Source organism: Vulpes vulpes, chromosome X, assembly GCF_048418805.1.
Source record: "Vulpes vulpes isolate BD-2025 chromosome X, VulVul3, whole genome shotgun sequence".
Lineage (NCBI taxonomy): Eukaryota > Metazoa > Chordata > Mammalia > Carnivora > Canidae > Vulpes > Vulpes vulpes.
The window spans coordinates 87,204,270-87,227,795 of NC_132796.1; the positions used below are offsets into that span (position 1 = coordinate 87,204,270).

Here is a 23,526-nt window from a genome sequence, read left to right on the forward strand (position 1 = left end):
GACCTATATAATGTGGTCAGGACAGTACAGCAATGGGCTTATGTTAATTCATGGTTTTAAAAAAGTAGTTCTGTTGGGGGAGGCACAGTTGGTTATGTGTCTGCCTTTGGCTTGGGTCATGATGCCAAGGGTCCTGGGATCGAGCCTCACATCAGGCCCCCTGCTCAATGGGGAGTGTGCTTCTTCTCCCTCTGCCCCTTCCTCTCTCATTCTATCTCTCTCTAATAAATCAGTAAAAAAAATCTGTAAAAAGGAATAAAAAGTGGTTCTGCTGGGGCACCTGGGTGGCTTAGTCAGTTAAGAATCTAACCCTTGATTTCAGCTCAGGGTCGTGAGATGGAGCCCCCACATCAGGCTCCTTGCTGGGCACAGAGTCTGCTCAAGATTCTTTCTTTCCTTCTCCCTCTACCCCTTCCCCCTCCCTCTCTAATTTTTTTTTAAAGTGATTCTGTTAACTAAAACCCAAAACCCAAACTAACAAACAAAAATATTCAGAGGCACAGGTCTAACCAAATCATGGAAATGTCAGACAAATGGTTAAGACTTCAGTACCTATGGAAGTAACATTTTTCAAACAGGCAGGACCATTAGGTGCCTGTCATGTCATACTATGTCATGGAAATTACCTATTCCTATACAAATCCTTTGGCAGCTTGTATTTCCACTAACTATTTCTGCAGTTGGAAATTAAATGACGATGGTCACAACCATGATCTTACAGTCTCCATTAAGTTACTGGAAAGGGATATAGGTAACAATCAAGAAGGTACTTGGGGGCACACAAGGATTAAACGAGGGTTTCTAACTAAGGGCAGCACTTCAGCTTGATGGAGCTAGAGACCAGCTTTCCTTTTCCTCCTTCCTTATAGTTATGACTCCATACACCAAGAGCCAAGGAAGATGTGCTAGACCTTCTAAGGCCTTTCTGCAGAATTTGAGAAGAACAAAGAAAATGAATGGGATCCTGTGACTGTCTCTGGGAGTAAGAGTAGGTTTTTGCCTTGTTTACCTCTACAGCCTCAGGACATGGGTCAGAAGGTGCCCGCTAATTTTTCTTGAATGAATTTACATGAAATAACTCATTTCCTCTCATCAGAGAGTGTTGCCCTATATAGTAAGGCTAATTAAAGCCAGTGAAAGTCCTTTATATGCAGGGAAAGCAGATTCATCTTTAACACAGGTAAACGGATCTAACCCACACACAGTCACTTAGAGCCATTCTCAACTCTTACGGAGTCTACATCATTTTGGGCACTAAATTAAGCAGAAAATCAAACTACTGTGACGTTTATGAGTATAATGTAATGGGTTCATTTTTTAATATCAGTGAATGATATCTCGAGTCATAGAAAACTGGTTATTTCCATCACTCTAAATCTTCTCTTCTAAATGAGTGATACTTTCTCATTGTCACAATGGCCCTCTTAAGCCAAACAAGTTTGGCTTGTCTTAAATCAGCAGATTTCTGACCCCTTTCCATATAGCCCACTATCATAATGGCCTAATCAACAAAATTAGCAATGAAAAAAGGCAGCATCAAAATAGACATCGAAACTCCTAAATCAAACATCCTTTTTTTTTTAACTTCACAATATCTCATATCCTAGGTGACTCTAGGTGATGTGAACTATTAATCTCTATGATAAAGATGCACTTCCACCTAATTAATCATAAAGGTATACTTAGTTTTCCTCTTCTGGTGACAGCAGTGCACCTTGCCTAATTCTATCCTACCCACTAGCTGCGAGATCATGACACCATCACCACACATGATGAACACAGAATCCATTTAAGGAAATAAAAAATATATTCAGGGAAGAGTAGGAGGATCCTGACCTCACCTCTTCCCACAGACACACTGAGGCTGCAACTACATAAAATGCAACATACTCTGAAAATGACCTAAGGACTATAAGAACAGCTCTTCCACAGCTGAGAATATAAAGAAAAACACACTAAAAAGAGCAGGAAGGGCAGAGATGTGCTCTGTAAACAAACACCTGGCACTTTGACCCAGAAGTGGAAGGGATGCCACAGGATTACAGGTCCTGCCTGAGGAAAAGAGGGACCAGGCCCCACACTGGGCACCCCACCCTGAGGACCTGCATTGGAAAAACAATTCCCAAAAATATGTCTAGCTTTGCAAACTAGTGGGGTTTAACTCTGAGGAAGTCAGGGGCTATCTGGAAATGATACTCCTTTCTCCAAGGGTCACCATAATAGATCATTCCAACTCAGAGTTACTCCCTAATGGGAGTGGTTTTAGGGAATGTGGTGAGGGGACAGGGACCTGTAGTTTTCTCCAGGAATGGAAGTGCTGTTGGATGCTATTTTTCTTGGCCTCCTTCAGCCTAGTTGGCCAGATGCTGGCAGGAGCCAGTTCTGACATTCACCATTTGCCTTAATACCACCACTCACCTGGTCCCAGCATGCATCCCAGGCCCAACCCACTCAACCCACTCATTCTGGAAGATACAAGTACAGAGCACTCCCTAACCCACCACATCTGTCAGGCAGACCCAGTTAAGACTGCCAATCCCCCTCAAAGTGACAACTGCTCCACCACACCCAGCGCACCTAGTCCTGGCCCGAACCAGCACACCTCCAAAGCAACACTTGTTCTAGAAAGGAGGGGACCAGCTCTGCCCATCAGCAAGCCCATAGCAGCCACAGCAGCAGCCCACAAACATCAGGAGAAACAGGGAGTAGTCAAAGATAGTAAAATTATACCTATAAAAATTAGTAAAGTGATACACAAAAATGAAAAGATATAAAATATGAGGTCATACACATAAAATGTGGTTGGGAGGGATAAAAATATAGTGTTTTTAGAATGTGTTTGCAGTTAAGCAACTGTCAACTTAATATTGACTGTTATATACACAGGATGTTATATGGGAACCTCATGGTAAAAGCTAAAATCTATAAGAGATACACACACACACACACACACACACACACACACACAAAAACCCAAATGTAACCCAGAGAAAATCATCAAATCACAAGGGAAGACAGCAAGAGAAAAAACAATGGAGAAGAACTACAAAAACAACCAAAAAACAAATAACAAAATGGCAATTAGTACATACCTATTAATAAATACTTTATGGAGTGTGTGGGTGGTTCAGTTAAGCATGACTCTTGACTTTTGCTCAGATCATGATTGTGGGATCATGCCCCATATCAGGCTCTGCCCTGGGTGTGTAGCTTCTTGGGTTTCTCTCTCCCCCTCTCTCTCTCTGCCCCTCCCATTCCCCCCTCACATGTGCTCTAAGAATAATAATAATAACTTTATTTTAATTTTTAAAAGATTTTATTTTTACATAATCTCTACACCCAACATGAGTCTTGAACTTACAACCCTGAGATCAAGATTTGCACACTACACCAACTGAGCCAGCCAGGGGATCCCAATAATTACTTTAAATGTAAATCGGATAAATGCTATAATCAAAAGACATAGGGTGACTGAATGGATTAAAAAAAAAAACAATACCCACCTATATACTGCCTGGATGAGACACAATTCAGACATAAAAACATACACAGACTGAAAGTGAAAGGGATGAAGAAATATATTCCATGCAAATGGAACAAAAAACAAGCTGAGGTAATAATACTTAGATAAAATACACTTTAAAACATAGACTGTAACAAGACACAAAGGAGGGAATTACATAATGATAAAAGGGTCAATCCAACAAGAAGATATAACATCTGTAAATATATATTCACCCAACATAAGAGCATTGATATATGTAAAGCACATATTAACAGACATAAGAAGTGAATACTATACATAATACTATACCTAATACAATAATAGTAGGGGACTTAACAGTCCACTTACATCCATGGATGATAATCCAGACAGAAAATCAATAAGGGAAGAGTGGCAGTGAGTGACACATTAGACCAGATGGACAGATACATACAGAACATTCCATCTAAAGATAGTAAAATACACAATATTTTCAAATGGACATGGAACACTCTCCAAGATAGATAACATGTTAGCCAACAAAACAAGCCTTAATAAATTTTAAAAGATTAAAATCATATCCAGCATTCTTTCTGAAAACAATGGTATGAAAGTAAATATAAATTATAAGAAAAAAAACTCAAAAAAACACAAAGATGTGGAGGCTACATGCTATTAAACAACCAATGGTCAACAAAAAAATCAAAGAGGAAATCAGAAAATACCTGGAGACAAACGAAAATGGAAGTACAATGGTTCAAAATCTTTGAGACACAAGGAAAAAAGTTCAGAGAAAGTTTATTATGATACAGGCCTGTCTCAAGAAACAAAATCTCAGATAAACTGTCTAACCTTATACCTGAAGGAACTAGAAAATGGAGCAGAAACAAGGCCCAAAGGGAAAAAGAAGTAAATAACAAAGATAAGAACAGAAATGAATATGGACTAAAAACACAACATAAAAGATCAATAAAAGCAAGAGCTTGAACCTTGAAAAGATAAGCAAAATCGATAAATCCATAGCCAGACTCATCAAGAAAAATAGGAGAGGGCTCAAGTAAGTAAAATCAGAAATGAAAGAGAAGTTACAACTGGAACCACAGAAACACCAAGGATTATGAGACTGCTACAAAAAATTATACACCAACAAACTGGAGAAACTAGAAGAGATGGATAAAGTCCTAGAAACACACAATTGTCCAAGACTGAATCAGGAAGAAACAGAAAATCAGAATGGACCAATTACTAATAAATCGAATCAATAATAAAATAAAGCTCCCAACAAATAAAAATCCAAGACCAGACAGCTTCATACATGAATTCTCCCTAACATTTAAAGCTAGTTAAAAGCTATCCTTCTCAAACAATTCCAGAAAACAGAAGAGCAAGGAATGCTTCTAAATTCATTCTATGAGGCCAGCATTACCCTGATAACAAAACAAAGAACTACAAAAAAATAAAATTACAGAATAATGTCCCTGATGAACACAGATTTAAAAATCTTCAACAAATTTTAACCAATGAGATTAAACAATACATTAAAGGGATCATTCACCACAACAAATGGAATTTGTTTCACAGATACAAGGATTGTTCAATATCTACAAATCAACCAATGTGATATACCACATTAATAAAATGAAAGGTACAAATCACATGATCATCTCAATGGATGCAGAAAAAGCATATGAAAATTTCAACATTTGTTCAAGATAAAAACTCAACAGCATGTGTTCAGAGTGAACATATCTCAACATTAAAAAGGAAATGTATGACAAACCAGGAGATAAGATCATACTCAATAGCAAAAAGCTCAAAGCTCTTCTTCTGAGATCAGGAATAAACAGGGAATTTCATTCTTGCCACATTTATTAAATATAGTACTGGAAGCCCTAGCTGCAGCAATCAGGCAAGAAAAAAAAGTAACCAAAGTGTTAAGAAAGAAGTAAAATTGTTACTATTTGCAGATGACATGATATTATATATAGAAAACCATAAAGATCAGACCAAAATCTATTAGACCTAATAAATGAACTCAGTAAAGTTGCAGGATACAAAATTAATATACAGAAATCTGCTGCATTTCCATATACTAATAATGAACTAGTAGAAAGAGAAATTAAGAAAACAATCTCATTTACAATTGTATCAAAAAAAATAATGCCTAAGAATAAATGTAACCAAGGAAATGACAAGCATATACTCTAAAAACTATAAGACCAGGATGAAAGAAACTGAAGACTACGCAAATGAATGGAAAGATACACCATGATCATGGATTGGAAGAGTACTGTTAAAATATTCATACTATGGATAAAGAATATGTGGTATATGTATACAATGGAATATTAGCCATTAGAAATGACAAATACCCACCATTTGCTTCAACATGGATGGAACTGGAGGGTATTATGCTGAGTGCAGTAAGTCAATCGGAGAAGGACAAACAGTGTATGTTCACATTCATTTGGGGAATATAAATAATAGTGAAAGGGAATATAAGGGAAGGGAGAAGAAATGTGTGGGAAATATCAGGAAGGGAGACAAAACATAAAGACTCCTAACTCTGGGAAACGAACTAGGGGTGGTGGAAGGGGAGGAGGGCGGGGGGTGGGGGGGAATGGGTGATGGGCACTGAGGGGGACACTTGACAGGATGAGCACTGGGTGTTTTTCTGTATGTTGGTAAATTGAACACCAATAAAAATTAATTTAAAAAAAAAAGAAACGACAAATATCCATCATTTGCTTCGAAGTGGATGGAACTGGACGGTATTATGCTGAGTGAAATAAGTCAATCGGAAAAGGACAAACATTATATGGTCTCATTCATTTGGGGAATATAAAAATTAGTGAAAGGGAATAAAGGGAAAGGAGAGAAAATGAGTGAAAATATCAGTAAGGGTGACAAAACACGAGAGACACCTAACTCTGGGAAACAAACCAGGGGTAGTGGAAAGGGAAGTGGGTGGGGGGTTGCGGTGACTGGGTGATGGGCACTGAGGGGGGGCACTTGTTGGGATGAGCACTGGGTGTTATGCTAAATGATGGCAAATTGAACTCCAATAAAATTTTTTTTGAATATTCATACTAAGCAAAGCAATCTACAAATTCAATGCAGTCCCTATCAAAATACCAATAGTAATTTTCACAGAACTCAAATAATCCTAAACTTTGAATGGAACCACAAAAGATTTTGAATAGCCAAAGCAATTTTAAGAAAAAAAGAACAGGGCAACCTGGGTGGCTCAGTGGTTTAGCGCCGCCTTCGGCCCAGGGCATGACCCTAGAGGCCCGGGATGAAGTCCCACGTCAGGCTCCCTGTATGGAGCCTGCTTCTCCCTCTGCCTATGTCTCTGCCTCTCTGTGTCTCTCATGAATAAATGAATAAAATCTTTAAAAACAAAATAAAAAGAAAAAAAGGACAAAGTTGGAGGTATCAAAATAAAAATCTTCTGCAAAGGAAAGAATCAACAAAACTAAAAGCCAACCTACAGAATGGGAGAAGGTATTTGCAAATGACCTATCTGACAAAGGATTAGTATCCAAAATATATAAATAAAACTAAGCATCCAAAAACTGAATAATCCAATTAATAATGGGCAGAAGATATGAATAGACATTGTTCCAAAGAAGATATACAGATGGCCAATAGACACATTAAAAGATGTTCAACATCACTTATCAAGGAAATGCAAATCAAAACTACAATGAGCTATCACCTCATACCAGTATGGAGGTTCCTCAAAAAGTTAAAAATAGATCTACCATACAATGCAGTAATTGCACTACTAGGTATTTACCCAAATACAGAAGTACTAATTCAAAGGGATACATGCACCCTGATGTTTATAGCAGCAATATCTACAAAAGCCAAATTATGGAAATAGTCTAAGTGTACACTAACTAATGAATGGATAAAGATGTGATGTCTATACATGCACACACACACACACACACACACACACACAGGAATATTACACAGCCATAAAAAGAATGAAATCTTTCCATTTGCAATAACGTGGATGGAACTAGAGTGTATTATGCTAAGTCAAATAAGTCAGAGAAAAACAAATACCATATGATCTCATTCATATGTGGTATTTACAAAATGAAACAGATGAGCAAAGGGGAAAAAAGAGAGTAGCAAACAGAAACAGACTCTTAACTATAGAGAACAATGTGAGGGTTACCTGGGAGAGTTGGGGAGGGATGGGTGAAATAGATGATGATGATTAAGGAGTGCACTTGTGATGAGCACCAGGTATTGTATGGAAGTGTTGAATCACTGCATTGCACACCTAAAACTAATATTACTCTGCATGTTAACTAACTGGAATTTAAATTAAAACTAAAAAAAAAAAAAAAAGAACAAAGCTGGAGGAATCACAATCCCAGATTTCAAACAGTTCTACAAAGCTATAGTAATTAAAACAGAATGGTACTGGTACACAAGCAAAGAAAGACACAGGACTGATGTAACAGAATAAAGAGCCCAGAAATAACCCATACTTATAAGGTCAATTAAGACAAAGGAGGCAAGCATATATAATCAAAGAAAGACAGTCTCTTTAATAAATGGCGCTGGGAAAATTGAACATGCAAAAGAATGAGACTATGCCATAGTACAACAACAAATTCAAAATGGACTAAAGACCTAAATATAAGACCTGAAACCATAAATCTCCTAAAAGAAAAATAGGTAGCAAACACTTTTTTTAAAAAAGATTTATTTATTTGAGAGAGATAAAGAGAATGGGTGGGGGGAGGGGCAAAGAGAAACAAGCAGACACCCTGTTGAGCATAGAGCTGATACTGGGCTTGATCCCTGGACCCTGAGATCATGACCTGAGCTGCAGACAGATCCTTAACTGACTGAGCCACTCAGGTGCCCCAGTAGCAAACTCACGGACGTTCATTTTAGCACTGTTTTCCCCGATCAGTCTCTTCAGGAAAGGAAAACAAAAGCTAAATACGCTACTGGAACTACATCAAACCAAAAAGCTTTTAAGCAGTGAAGGAAACCATCAATAAAACAAATAGGAGATGTACCAAATGGGTAAAGATACTTGTAAGTGGCATATCCAATAAGGGGTTAATATCCAAAATACATAAAGAACTCATATAACCCAACACCAAAAAGATATGTAATCTGATTAAAAATGGGCAGAGAACTTGAATCGACTTTTTTCAAAAGATATACAGATAACTAACAGACACATGAAAAGATGCTCAACGTCACTAATCATCCGGGAAATGCAAATCAAGGTAAGATAGTACCTCACATCAGTCAGAAAGACTGGCATCAAAAAGACAAGAAAGAAGTTTTGGTGAGGATGTGGAGAAAAGGGAACCCTTGTGTACTGTGAGTGGGAATGCAAACTGGTACAGCAGGAAAACAGCACTCTGGAAAACAGCAGGGATCTTCCCCAAAAATTAAAAATAGAGATACCATACAATCCAGTAATTCCATCTCAGGGTATTGACCCCCCCAAAAATAAAACACTAATTCAAAAAGATATATGCATATCTATGTTTATTGTAGTATTGCTTACAATAACAAGATATGGAAGCAACCTCAATATGCACTGATAGATGAATGGGTAAGGATGATGTGGAACGTGTGTGTGTGTGCGTGCGCACGCGTGTGCTGGAATATTACTCAGGCATAAAGTGAATGATAATCTTGCCACTTGTTACAACATGGATGGACCTAGAGAGTGTTAAGTGAAATAAGTCAGAGAAAGACAAATACCATATGACTTCACTTATATGTGGAATCAAAAACAACAACAACAACAACAACAACAAAGCAAACAAACATAACAGAACAGACTAACAAACAGAGAACAATCTGGTTGTTGCCAAAATAGAGGGTTTGGGGAGCGGTGGGCAAAATAGGTGAAGGGAATTAAAAGGTACAAACTTCCATTTATCAATAAGCCACAGCGAGGAAAAGTATAGCATAGGGGATATAATCAATGATACTGTAATAACTCTATATGGTGACAAATGATACCTACACTTATCTTGGAGCATTTATTATTGTATATAATCATTATATCATATGCTGTATATCTGAAACTAATATTATATTGTATGCCAACTATAGTTCAGTTTAAAATATATATATTTTTGGGGATCCCTGGGTGGCGCAGCGGTTTGGCGCCTGCCTTTGGCCCAGGGCGCGATCCTGGAGACCCGGGATCGAATCCCACATCGGGCTCCCGGTGCATGGAGCCTGCTTCTCCCTCTGCCTGTGTCTCTGCCTCTCTCTCTCTCTCTCTCTCTCTCTCTCTCTCTCTCTATCATAAATAAATAAAAATTTTAAAAAAATTTTAAAAAAAATAAATAAAATAAAATATATATATTTTTATACACACACACACACACACACACACACACACACATACTTAACATAGCAAATCATTTTGAGTGAATCAAGTCACTTTAACTTCAAATGAAACTACTTAGGCCCCTGAAAAGAAACTCAAGTATATAATAAGCATTTTTTAAAAATACTGAAGAAGCATAAAATAACATTACAAAATCATTCTGAAAGGAAAAGCAGGTGAAATCAGAAGTAGGAAGAGACCAATCCAAGGTTAACTCATTTTTTAAAAAATCTACATTCTTCAAGACATCTAATTATGTCCAAAAATTAATTTTATTTTTATTTTGTAAAGATCTATTTATTTGAGAGAGACAGAACGAGGGGAGGAGGAAGAGGGAGACAGTATCTCAAGCAAACTCCATGCTCAGTGCAGAGCCGACACAGGGCTTGATCTCACAACCCTGAGATCATGATCTGAGCCAAAACCAAGAGTTGGATGCTTAAATGACTGTACCACCCAGGTGTCCCCCAAAGATTATTTTTAATAATAAACAGTAAATAGCCTCTTTTTAGTTGGAAAGATAACACTGACTATAACTTATCACTCTAATGGAGAACTGGGAATAGCCTGCCCCTCCTGCACCACACAGATATCTGGTTTGGTAACTCCCACTAGACAGAAATGTCCTTTACTATAACAACAGACTATATTTTAGTGAAGTGTGAGTGGCTGAAAAAATTTTTAAAGTTCCAATTACTTCACAATACCTGTACACAACATCATGGAATAGATTTTATGGAACATTTTCCAAAAACACACCATCCCAATACTACATCCTGGCCAAAAAAGAAGTATTATTTTTACCTCCACCATCTAACCATTACTAACCTATGTCAGGCATAATCTTTAAAAATATTTTAAAATGCCAGTATGTACACATAAAATTCTTCAGGTATCTCTGGTTCTGGCACACTATAGAAACAGGTGTAGACAAGGAGAGAGCCATGCATACCATGAGTTTAGCAGTTTTGTTTTACTTTTTAATTTTTTTTAGCACTTTTGTTTTTAAATACAAGTCTGGCTTAGTTATGCAGTACTAATAGTGTATGCTTGTGATAAGTACATAATGAGCAAATCTATACAATCAATATGGATTTAGAATTCAAAATCAGATAAATACATAATCCTTTAAAAGACTAGTCAATGACTAAAATGAAATTAAACGAAGGCGTTCTGCAGCAAGTTAGAGCTACACTGCAAAAAACAGCCATGAGATCTGAGCTACACAGAGCAGGGATCTCTGAACATTTTGCCAGAAAAACAGTAGAACCAACAGGCACAGTACTTCCATTCCCTTCGTGGCTACATTTATTTCAAAACACCTATTTCTCTTTTTCGGGTGATGAAAGTGTTCTAAAATTAATTGTGGTGATGGTTACCCAACTCTGTGAAGATACTAAAAACCGCTGAATTGTACACATTAAATGGGTCAATTGTAGGGTAGTTGAATTATGGCTCTATAAAGTTGTTACATATTTATTTTTAAAAACATATAGTCTTCTCAATTTATCCTTGCAATTGTTTTCCAGTTCAAAATGAACACACACACACACACACACACACACACACACACACACACCTGTGCATACAGATGCAACATACATGCACATAGCTTTGGGCATTAAAAGGTTCAGAAGATATCTTTGCTTTTCGGTAAGATCTGCTTCAAATGTACCTTATTCAAAATACCTTGTCAACTTTAACAGCCTACTCTGATCCTTCCTCTGTATTCATCCAGAAAATTTTCTAGCATACCTTGTTTAGCTACCATGCTCTTATACAATGTCCCCTGTCAGAGATAGAATAAAAAGGAAAACTTGCAGTTAAAAAACACAGATTCTAAAACCTGTTGCATAGATTTGAATGCTAACTCTTGTACTTATTAGGTGTGCAACCTTGGGAAGTTACCTAACTTCTCTTGCCTCAGTTTTCTCATCTGTAAAATGGGGATAATAACAGTCACTACCTCATAGCATTGTTACGTGGTTTCAATGTGTTCATGCATATAAAGCACTTACAAGATGCCATACTCATAGTGGGGGCTATTATAATTTAGTAACTACAGATTGATATTAGTATTGGCTGCTATCAAGTTGCTTCATGTTCTCTCTTGCCCCTGCTAGATTGTAGGATATTTCAGGGCAGATTTGTGTTCGTCCTTCTAGTAGAATGCTTTACATATAATTACTTAACAAATGCTTGCCCATGAATGTTTAAATAAAACACCTATATGATGCCAAAAGTGCTTACAAAATTTTTTAATAAACCCAAAACTCACTTGGCTAAATGCCACAATTGTAAAAGAGGTTATACAAGTACCAAATTATGGTTGGACTCTCCACTAGTGAAATTCTGGTTTCACCCCTTCAAATTAGAGATGAGAAACATGAAAGAATCCAGGGTGCCTGGGTGGCACAGGTGGTTGGGCCTCTGACTCTTGGTTTCAGCTCAGGTCTTGATCTTAGGGATCTGAGATGGAGCCCCACATCAGGCTCCCCACTCAGTGCAGAGTCCGCTTGTGAGACTGCCTCTGCCCCTCCCTGCCTGCGCTCACGCACACTCTCTCTCTCTCTCAAAATAAATAAGTAAATCCTAGAAAGAAAGAAAAGAAGAAAGAAAGAAAGAAAGAAAGAAAGAAAGAAAGAAAGAAAGAAAGAAAGAAAGAGGGAGGGAGGGAGGGGAAAGAATCCTTTGGGTAACAAGTCTTTTACATTATTATTATTGAAAAAGCACTTTGTTAAAAACCAAGGGACCTACATTTGGCTCCTAGCTCCATCTCAGGCGATGTGACCTTCTGCAAGTCATTCAACCTCATTGTGCATACTCCACTGAAATAATAAAATAAGAATAATTAACCATGCTTCAAAAGAAAGTTGCTCTATAAATAAATGGCATTATCCTTAACATTTGAGCTTATTACCTGAGGACACAAGAAGTCTAATTTTTCTAAAAACACTTTTGAACATTGTCTTTTCATGTTCAAATATGATGATGATCATGGTGACTATAAATGCAGGTAACACTGCTTAATACATGATATATCTCATTAGTATGGGGAGCTGGCTTTTGAAGTACTTGAATGTACATTATTGTAATAATCATGACAAAATATACAGTGAATATACAGTTACTTGAGCAATGCGTCTCTTGGTTCATTCCCTTCTACATGCCTATGGCATTCCATAACCAGGTCAGCTACCCAAGGATCAACTGTCTCATCATTTGTCTGACATCGGAAATAAAGAACACCGGAACAGGGGAATGCAGGAACACTACTTTCATGCACTTCCAACCCAAAAGATTACACTAGCCCTCCAACACTGGAAACCACTCTCAATAACCTACTAAGACTTACCCATTCACTTATCAAAACTGCTACTGAACTTTTATCATCTCTAAAGTATGACTTGATTTGTTGCTAGAGTAACTATAATAAAAACTGAAGGTAATCATAACTCAAAATCTATAGAAGACATTATTCAAACAGAATTACCCCTCCTCCCAGTAGCTTAACTGTCATAAATATCTCAATATTTTCTTCTATGAGGACCTGAAATCTGGAATAAAGATAAATCAAGAAAATATATGACCTCTCTGAGTATCACAACACCAAAAATCTCCAGGTTTAAGAGACAACATTATTTATTGCACACATTTTTCTGCACCTCCCTTTCCCTTCAAAACGAAGGTTAAACTTTTACATCCTATTAAGCTAAATACTATATTTAAATTATATATATTTAAATTACATATATAGCCAATCATATTAAAAAACTGACATTTTCCTTGCATTCAATGTGATACCATCTTCGAATAAGTAATAAACCAAGCAGTTACCATAAACTTTCTTATCTGCCAGAAAACTAGTGTTACTTCTAAGCAGTCAGTTCACTATGTAACAGATACATGTTCAAAAAATAACATTCCCATGGGATTAAGGCAATATAAAGGAAAGAAACAATTTTTCCCTTACATTTCTGGTTCATATATAAGTGGCAAAGCTCCTACAGTATGCCACAAGTTTTAACTAGCTAAGCCATTAAATCTACAAAGAGTCAATAATATGAACATCTACTGGGAAGCCTGAATTATGCTTAGGACTCGATATGCATTAGTTCATTTAATTCCTTAAAACCACCAAATGAGACTATTTACAGAGGAGGCAAACAAAGCTCAGAGAGGTGAAGGGAGTTGCCCAAAATCACATTGGCAACAAGAGGCAGAGTCGGGATTGGAACCCAGGCCTATGATTCCAGGGCTCAAGATTTTAGCCACTGATTTCTACTGCCTTCCCACTGAGAAATATTCAGCAGAACAGAAAACATTGTTGACACGAAGTTCTTTAGAAAATTATGGTCATTTTTATAAAATAGAACCAGGAAGCAAAACTCTACAACTCTATTATCCCCTTTTACTGAAAAATTGTAAAATGTAAAAGCACTTGACACAAAGAATACAATGACCATCCCTTAATCACCCCTCTATACCCACGTCCTGATGAGCTCTGGGCAGTAACACAACAATACAACAATGGCAGGCCCTGTGAACTGTGTCTGGAGTGGGGCGACAACAATGAAAGTGGGACAGCAATAATCAAAATCAGTTGAAAGATTTAGTGTTTGACTTACTCCCGTACTTTCACTGCTTTTCTTCACTTGCCTTTCTCTTCTTCATCTTTCCTATTTAGAGCAAATCAAATCATTTGCTTGGTAACAGGCATTCCTCCAATGGACTGCTCACCCCTTTTCAAAACCATCTAAAACTCTAGAAACCTTTTGTTACCCTCAAAGCACATGAACCTTGACATTAAACATTTCAGTAGCCAGCAATTAACAAAGCAATCTCTATACTGTATGTGTTATAAATGAAAGCAGCTTTAAAGTTAGCAGAAGTTAACTTCAATCAGTGACATAGGCAAGCACTCATATGATGAGACAAAGCTTTGACCCCATCAATTGTGCTGCTTTAAGTTCATGGTCATTGTGTTCTAACAGCCTGTCTTCTGAAGATCAGTCCCTTGGCAGGCCCTTTACTATCAATCTATGCTATTTCTCACCAATATTAGAAACTCTGTTAGGACTCAACACATTTTAAGATTTAGATCATTATCAAACAACCAGAGTGTTCTCTTGAACTAAAAGAAATTAGACAACATGGCGGAAAAATCTAATGTCTATTACCATTCCTGAGAGTCATCATGAAAATTTAAGGCTATGAAAATGTCTGGGCATTTGACTAAAGGAACAGACTCAGCATATTATGGCCTACTTAGTGCTTTTCAAAGGGTCACCCCAGGGTTCCCACAGCTGACCTTGTGCAAGACTTTCTTTGAAGTACCAGGTTTTACCTCAAATTTTCATATGAATATCGCATTTTAAAGCACAATGTATATGAATCTGTTTAAATATTATTAAACATTTTTAATAAGCTACCAGTGAATGTTCTCCTAAATTTTTGTGTAAAACAGATTCCTCAAAAATACACAAGCTGTTTTATTTTGTAGCTCCTGGGGGCACATTATCACATCACCATCCTGCTCATCCAGTATACCCAGTGTACTCCAGTTTGAGAAAATGAGCACTGAACAGAGATTCTATTTGCTTAAACTAGTGCAATGCCTAGAATATAACAGGTACTTAATACATATCTGTTGAATGAATTGGCAGAATGGTTTCAAGAACTAGTTTTCCACTATAGAGAACATTCCCGAAAACTCATTTGAGACATATAATTACTCCCAACCCACAAAGGCAAAAGGACAAAGGGAATGTATCAATTATGATTTACAAATATTGATAAGGAAGAACAATAAAAATCATATTTTACTTAATTTAGTTAGAAATGAAAGGTTGCCAGGATGTCATATAGGGATATTATTTCCTATTACTGGGGAGGGAGGGCAGGGAGTGGTAAAGTTATTAAAAACCAATTCCATATACTGCACACAAAGACGAGTTTTCAATTGTTGGTTGTGTTTTCCTTTGCACATTTTTAATATTAATGATCTCAAACTTATGGAGAAAAACAAATAATTATAATGGACAACCATGTTCCCATGTAACCATGCATGGTGCTGGAACTACTAAAAGCCAGGAACTATGCCTCATTTGTTTTTACCTTTCTCCTGCTTTTAATACTGATTTCCATACACATGAAGAGTTCAATAAATATTTAGCAACTGCAAAGTAGAAGTGTTTAATCATATTAAATAAATTCTTAACTCAATCCTCCCTTCTCTCCCCACTAAAAGACCCACTCTAAAGAAGCATGCTTTGGTTAAAATAACAAAAGAAAAACAAAAAATAAATATTCCTAATGGTACTAGATGAGAGAGTATTGAAAGACCTAGTCCTTGGCTCATTTCAATCACATGACCCATATCTGTTTTCCTATGATAAAATGAGCCTCATACAGCCAGCCCTCTATTCAGAGTTGTTGCATGAATAAATCAGCACGTATTTACATGGTAACCAGTATAAGAAAGGTACTGGGAAGGAGGCAGCTGTATGTTTACCTTTCTAATCTCCACCACCAAAAGCAACAACTTCTTATGTGCAAGGTGCTGATTTAAGCACTTTACTGTAAGGTATACAATCCCTTATCTGCAAAACTTGGTGCCAGATGTGTTTCCAAATTCAGAAATGTCCAGGCTTTTGGAGAGGCAATAACCTGTATATACTATATATTACATAATACCCCAGTAGGGTCTGAGGCACTACTCCATAAATATACTAATTTGCCAGCAAAACCAAATGACGATTAACATTAAATAGAATAAAGACCATAAATATCCTCATATCAGTTCAAGTCAGATTTTGCCACCACCTGAGTATGGCACTTACCAAACAAAAATTTTTATCGGCTATCAGAGCTTTTGAATTTCAACAACTCCAAACAACAAGTTGTAGACTTAGGTGACTCATTTAATCCTTATAAGTACCCTAAGAGGCAAATTCTCTCATCCTTATCTTACTTACAGATGAGAAATATGAGGTATGGAGAGGTTAACCAACTTGCCCAGTGTCCCACGGCTAGTAAGCCTCCTAGCCAAAACTGGAACACAGCCTAACCTCAGAGCTTATGCTCTTAACAACTGTACTCCAGGTCCTCTGAGAAACACCTTGAGAACACTTGACAAATATGTGAAAAGTAAAACAGCATTCAATGATTTAAGTATCTAAAACAATAATAGGAGAAACATCACAAGACAGTATCTATTCCTTATTCAACTATTTATAGAGGGCATAGCAAATGCCAGGTGCTCAGGATACAATGAGGAGCGAACCAGACAAGGTCCAGGTTGCCTTCATGGAGTCAGAGACCAGTGGGGAGATAGCCAGGCATCAAATAAATGTAATCATGTTACTCAAGGGAAGTGTGTGATTATCAGAGGAAGAGATTGGGTCATTGGCTTTGGTGTAAAATAGGACAAGGGATTTGAACTGTTCCTTGACTAATATTGGGATTTGCAATGACAGAAAAGAAAGGGGAGGGCTTCTCAAATAGATGATGGCATGGCATCCATTCAACAAGCAGTTATTGTGTACCTACTCTATACCAAGAATAAAGCTAAGCAGAAAAGTTCCAAACTGGAGAAAATCAGTTTAAACCAACAGAGGATTTGTGTAAAAGAGTAATAAAGACATGTAAGACAATAGGCTTGGGTCAAACCATGAAGATTTCTTGAGTGCTAAGTTAAGGAGTAGGAGGTATACTCTGCAAGAGTTGCTGAAGATTATTTTTGCAGGTTATTGCCCCATAATAAATATTACGATTTACCCCATCTGGGTGGCTCAGTGGTTGAACGTCTGCCTTTGGCTCAAGTTGTGATCTCAGGGTCCTGGGACCAAGTCCCATATCAGGCTCCCCACAGGAAGCTGCTTCTCCCTCTCCCTATGTCTCTGCCCCCTCTCTCTAGTCTCTCATGAATAAATAAATAAAATCTTTAAAAAAATTACCCCTGTGAAATGTTGATGACTATCTGAATTCCTACTTTGGGGCCAATCAGACCTCAAAGCTGGATTGCTTCTGAGCAGGAGCTCAGGACACAAAATAAATATCAAATCTAAATTCATTTATGCCTCAAGGAATAGAGTAACTCTAATCTCTCAAAGAATGGCAATTTGAAAACTCTGGAGAGGGTTGCCTGGCTGGCTCACTCACAAGAGCATGCGACTCTTGATCTTGGGGTCATGAGATCAAGCCCCATGTTGGGTGTAAGGATTACTTAAATAAATAAAAACTTCTTTAAAATCTTTAAAAAAAAAAAAAAACTCTGGAGAAGGCAAAGGTAAAAGAAAATGGCAAGCTCCCCTTAAAATCTCACATGCCATTTCTAAAACCTAAGTATTCTTTCATATTCAAATGAAACCTCCAACCTTCCAAAGGAAACATATTTCTATGAAAAAAATAAAACATCATTCTTTGAGAAACAAATTCTTAGGCTGATCAATGGTCTGTTTTTTAATAAAGCTGATGTCAACTTACCTCAGGGCACAGGTGACAAGATAACTCTGGAAAGTAAACTGCTTTTCGACACATTCATCTCAGAGCTCCCAGTCTCCTATCCCCTTTTCCACACAGAGTGGAAGAACCAAATTACTTATTTAGCATACATATCAAACAAAGCTTTTCATCCTCAGGTTTTAATGTAAACAACTGAGCAGCTAGACAACCTCTGCAAAACACATTTTTATTTATTTCCGAGTAATTTTTTTTTTTTCCAGCCAGTGGTGACCTTCCACAGGAAAGTAGTTAATAAAGACTCTTCCATGGCTTCCTCTTGTTCTGAGAATCAAATCCAAATTCTTTCTCAGAATTTCCAGGCCCTCTATTATTATCCAACTCCCTTTTGGGCTCTGAAATACCTTTATTCCCATCCACCCACCTCATTGGGGCTAACCATCCTGGCTTGCTTTCTGTTCCTCAAACACCCTGTGTCTGTTTTCCTGCCCCAAGGCCTTGGCTCTTACTTGGCTCTCTGATCTTCGCAAGGTAGGTTTATTCCTTCTTCTCTTTCAGGTCTCTGTTCAAAGGTCACCTTTGCTGCTAAGAGGCCTTTCCTCACCACCTTTGCCAAATAAGCCCTTCCCAGGTCTCCATATCACATTTTGTTATTTATTTCCTTCACTGTTTTTCCTACAATCTGTGAGAATCTTCTTCATTAGTCTATTTGTTGTCTCTATCCTTTGGTGGACTATAGCCTCTGTGAGAAGACACAGGGCCTCATGCCTAATAGAGGTCTTTCGCATATAGGAAGTTGCTCAAGAGATTTTGTCAAGTAAATTACTAAATGAATGAACAATATATTTAAAAGCTGATTGATATGAACGTCAGTAACTGGAAAAAAAAACAACTTTTTTTCCTCTAATTTTGAGATGCCTTCTCTAGGGCTGTTCATTCTTCCATAATCTTTCTACATTTTCTGAAATCTGATGATGCCTGGCAAATTGTTTCACAGCAGTAAAAGTAGATCCATTTCAAGTACTGGATTTAAGAAAAAAAATACTTTCAGGGGGTTGTAGTAGTTTATTAAACATCAAAATCAATTTGAAAAGTAGTTGGTCTCATTTCACTACTGCAAGTCAAGTTACATGAAGAAAAGTAATATAAAATGTAAAGAAAATTAAAAAGACAATTCATTAGCAACCTGCAGTTATATTTAGTGACATCAGAAACATCTGGTCTGATAACCTCTAGGTATACCAGGTGGGTTTATCAAATACATATTGAGACATGTTGAAAAGATTCAGAGCAAAATGCTTAGGATGAAGTCATAACCAACTTTTGTTTTCTGGCAGACTGAAATAGATCAATTTGGTGGCAATCTTAGCTTAGATTTAGTATCAGTAATCATCACAAAGGGGGAAAAAAACTAACAGAATGATACAAACTGTTTTCCTTGAAACAATTTGCAAGTTAGTATGTCTTTCCAGGATGGGTTGCCAAGAAAGTTAGAGATTTAGGTTGGCCCAATAAATATAAACCCTCTTTCCCTACTCTATTCCATTTTTTAAATGAAATTCAAGTGAAGTCAGGGATTTACCAAATGAGGGAAACTACAAATCATCTGCAATCTATCTAACTAATCTGATAATCAATAGCCTTTACTGCTCGTAAAAACTGCTTTCCTTAGAACCTTGACTTCAAACTCCATATAGTCACACCATGATTTTCAAAGTATGCTTATGAAAGTGTAGATTTCAAAACCAGGGGAAACTGAGGCTCTCATTCATCTATTTTCTAAATACATTATTGGATGTTGAGGCAGAAAGTTACATTCGTTGTCTCAGTGCCAAAGCAAGTACTAGCAGGACAGTGAAATTTGGCCCTTACCTTCATTCCCAACTCAGTTTCTTCTGAGATTACTGCCTGTGAATGCACATTGTGTCGATCGCAACACCTGATCGCATATCAAGCAGACAATGCTATAATTCTGAGGATATTGATACAAAGTTGCCATTCAAGGAGCTACTATCTTTAAGTGTAAAACGATGTCATGACTGCTTGGTCCATCATTTTCCTTTTGTATTTTCAAATCTGAGCATTAAATACAGCCCATCTCCCAAAAAAACACAGCCACAAACAACAGCATGTGGTAATTCACTGTACCTGCCTCTCCTTTCAGCCTCTCCATTCAATTTTCTTCACACACTAATTTCAGCATGCAAGTGAGTATATGAGCCTCAGTATGGGAGAGCCTGGAGCAACTGCATGTGGAGAAGGTGACATCCCTGAGAAAGTAAGTGGTACCGTGTGAAATTGAGTTAAGCAAAGTAATCTCCTGTCCACAGCAAAGCAGTGTGTTTTGTAAATATGTGATCTGTAAATGCTGCTTCTTGAGGGTTTATAGAAATAGGAGGTGTACACAAGAAACTCTGGCTTCTTTAAAAAAAAATTCAAGGCAGGTGTCCTCCCAACAGAGGCAGTTTTAAATTAACCCCGGATTTTCTGAGTTCCCATGCAGTGTGCTCAGTAAACAGCCTACACTAACTTGAGTGAGTATCCCAAACTAGAATTCTGAGTACAATAAAAGATGAACATCCCAGTTTTCAGATGGAAGAAATGGAAGCAGGAATCCTAAGTCCTCGTCTCCCTCAGGCCCGCTCAGCAATGGAGGAAGAATCAGATTTTGGGCCATGTGCTGGGATTGCACACAAACATACACACAAGCATACATAACATACATTTCAAGTGGTTGTGGTTCTCGGACTAAGTTATTGAAACCTGGAAAGAAACTTCTGAGTCTCTTAGCTAATGTATACTGGAAGATCATTCCCATCAATTTCAGTAAGCCGTAGGCTAGACAGTAAGCTTCCAAGAAAATCATTAGTCAACTGTGTTTAAACCAAAGAAGCCAAGACAGTCAGAGATGAAGCCGTTTAGAGAGGAGTTAATAGCTTCGAGGAAGGGGAGTGTGCTCCTGAGTCGGAAGGCAAGCGCAGAAGCCTCCCAAGTTGGAAGGTTGTGAGGGAGGGATGGCTTGGAAGGCACAAAGCAGAAACTGTTAGAAGGCAAGAGACAGTGGGGCTGAGGCGGGCGGAGGGACCCCAGACCATCAGGGCAGCGACAGCGAAGCCCGGCCAAGAAGATCTTGGAGGGATAACAAAGAAGCAAAGGAAAACTGGGTTCGGGGGTCCTGAAAGAACCCAGGCGTCAGGCGGAGCCTCGGGCTCTGGGAGGTGGGGATGAGAAGGTGCAGGGATGAGCGCACACCCGCCCGCGAGGGAGAAAGAGGGGGGGCGTGCAAAGAGCCCATCTGGCTCCGTGTCCCTCTGCCCTGGTGCGGGGCACAACTCCTTACCGCGCACCGCCTCGCCGCGCCGGGTCCCGGAGGCGAGGAGGCGGCTGCTGAAGCCCCTGCGACTTCAGGACCCTGCCTCACCTTGTTCGCTGCGTCCCGCGTCCCGCCGCCCGTCAGCCCGCCGCTGCGCTCCGAGGGCCAAAGAGCGAGTCGCGCGGCGCAGCCGGGGCTCCCTCCTGCTGCGAGACACCAGCCCCCGCACCTCCGCACCCCCCGCTCGCCCTGGTCACTTCGCCCTCAAGCAGGCGGAGAGCGCGGACCCCAACCCGAAAGCTGCTGCACTTATTTTCGAAAGTCCCCGTTCCAGGCTTCCCCGGAATGGGAGCTCAGCTGCCGCGGCCGCAGCGGCAGAGCCTCCGCCTGACCTCACCGGGGGGTGGGGGGAGAGGGAGGGGGCGGGAGCCCAGTTAAGGAGGGGAGGGGGGCGGGGGAGGGAGCGCGCGGGCGGGGGCAACATGGCGGCGGGGGTGGCCCCGGCGGCGCCTGCGCGGGAGGCGGAGGGGAAAGCTGGGGCTAGGACCGTGCGTGGGGTCCGAGCAGAACTCCTCCCTCACAAGCAGTGCGGGGCCGGGGTGGCCCGGGGCGGCGGGGGGTTGGGGGGGTCGCCCAGTGGCCCTCACACCTCCGGAGCCGGGACGCTCGCGGTTGAGCACACATGGCCTCTAGTGCCCAGGAGGCAGGAGAGGTGAAAACTGTCAAGTATCCGGGGCGCCAGCGCCCCGGGTCAGCGGCTCCAGGGAGGAGGCCGGCCTTGCTCTCGGCCCCTCATACGCGCCCAGGGCCCCGGGCGCCGGGGTGCGCCCCGGAGCGGAGCCGCTTCGCCTCGGAGGGGCGCGCACCTCCAAATAAGCCTTCCCGTGCGCCGAGCGTCTCGTGTGTCCCCCTCCCTACGGGAGTGCAGAGCATGAAGAAAGAGGAAGCACAACCACAGCTACAGCAGTTTAACATTTTACTGAGCGTTTACTACAAACCACGCGCTGAACTGTTAATTCCCTTAACTCTCTCAGCTACTCCACGAGATCCACATTATTCTCATCTCCATTTTGCAAGTGACAACCCTGAGGCATAAAGGTCAAGCAAGTTGCGAAGGTGACACAATTAGTAAGGGATAGAGCAGGACCCGGGATCCCAAGCAGTGTGGTCCCAGCACCCAAGCTTCCAAACCGGTAGGGCTGCTGCTGCTCTAAGTCAGAATCTTAACTCTACTCCCAGTTCAGTCAGCCTAGCCCCCAACAAGAACTCCAAGTCAACCCTGTTTTTCCCTTTCAGGTCTTCTATCCATTCCTTGCCTTCTAGAAGGCTACAGCCTGAGGCCACCTTCCTATACCTCTCCCTTAGACTCGTCTACTGGTAATTCCAGACGCCTCCTGGAAAAATAATGGGAGCTTGCTATTGACAACCAGTTTGCTCACTGTTCTGTTTTGTGTTTTCCTTAAGGAAGTGACTGGGTGAGTATGGGAACTGTAGTTCGTTATATTTCCTAATATTTCTCCCTTTGCCTGCCAGTAAATAGACAGGAATCTGAGCTGTCAGCATTGCTGACTTACTATTTCAGATTCCATACACTGAAATTCTAGCAGCAGGTTTTAGGTGACTTTGAAAACAATCAGCCACTCAAAGACTTTCTAGAACTAAAGATATGACCAGGATGTTAGGCTTTATCAAACTGGCAAAAAGAAGAAACTCCAGATGCACATGGAATCTGCATTATTATCTTTTACCTGTCAGTATTTTCAATGCAATTCATCTTTGTAAACCACAATGCATTCATTGACTTCTCCACCAAGCTTATTCATTAATTACTGTATCCCTACATAACACACAAAATGCTTATTATGCAGAAAG

General features: G+C 39.4%; 1 protein-coding gene across 22 annotated transcripts in view; it reads right to left on the bottom strand.

Moving 5' to 3' along the window:
* Nucleotides 1-22,162, bottom strand: part of KLHL13 (kelch like family member 13) — a 222,051-nt gene extending 199,889 nt beyond the window's left edge. For 2 of the 22 annotated variants that reach the window (XM_072743644.1, XM_072743623.1), the window contains exons 1-3: nucleotides 21,763-22,053; nucleotides 20,490-20,611; nucleotides 12,636-12,706 (exon numbers count right to left, since the gene is read on the bottom strand). Coding sequence is in view for 2 of the 22 variants with exons in the window: in XM_072743628.1 (XP_072599729.1) it covers nucleotides 12,636-12,637 (2 nt within the window). In the remaining 20 variants the exon portion in view is untranslated. Of the gene's footprint in view, nucleotides 1-12,635; nucleotides 12,707-20,489; nucleotides 20,612-21,681 lie in introns of all 22 variants that reach the window. The other 20 variants (XM_072743632.1, XM_072743620.1, XM_072743631.1 and 17 more) reach the window with 17 other exon arrangements.
* Between the last annotated feature and the right edge of the window lie 1,364 nt (nucleotides 22,163-23,526).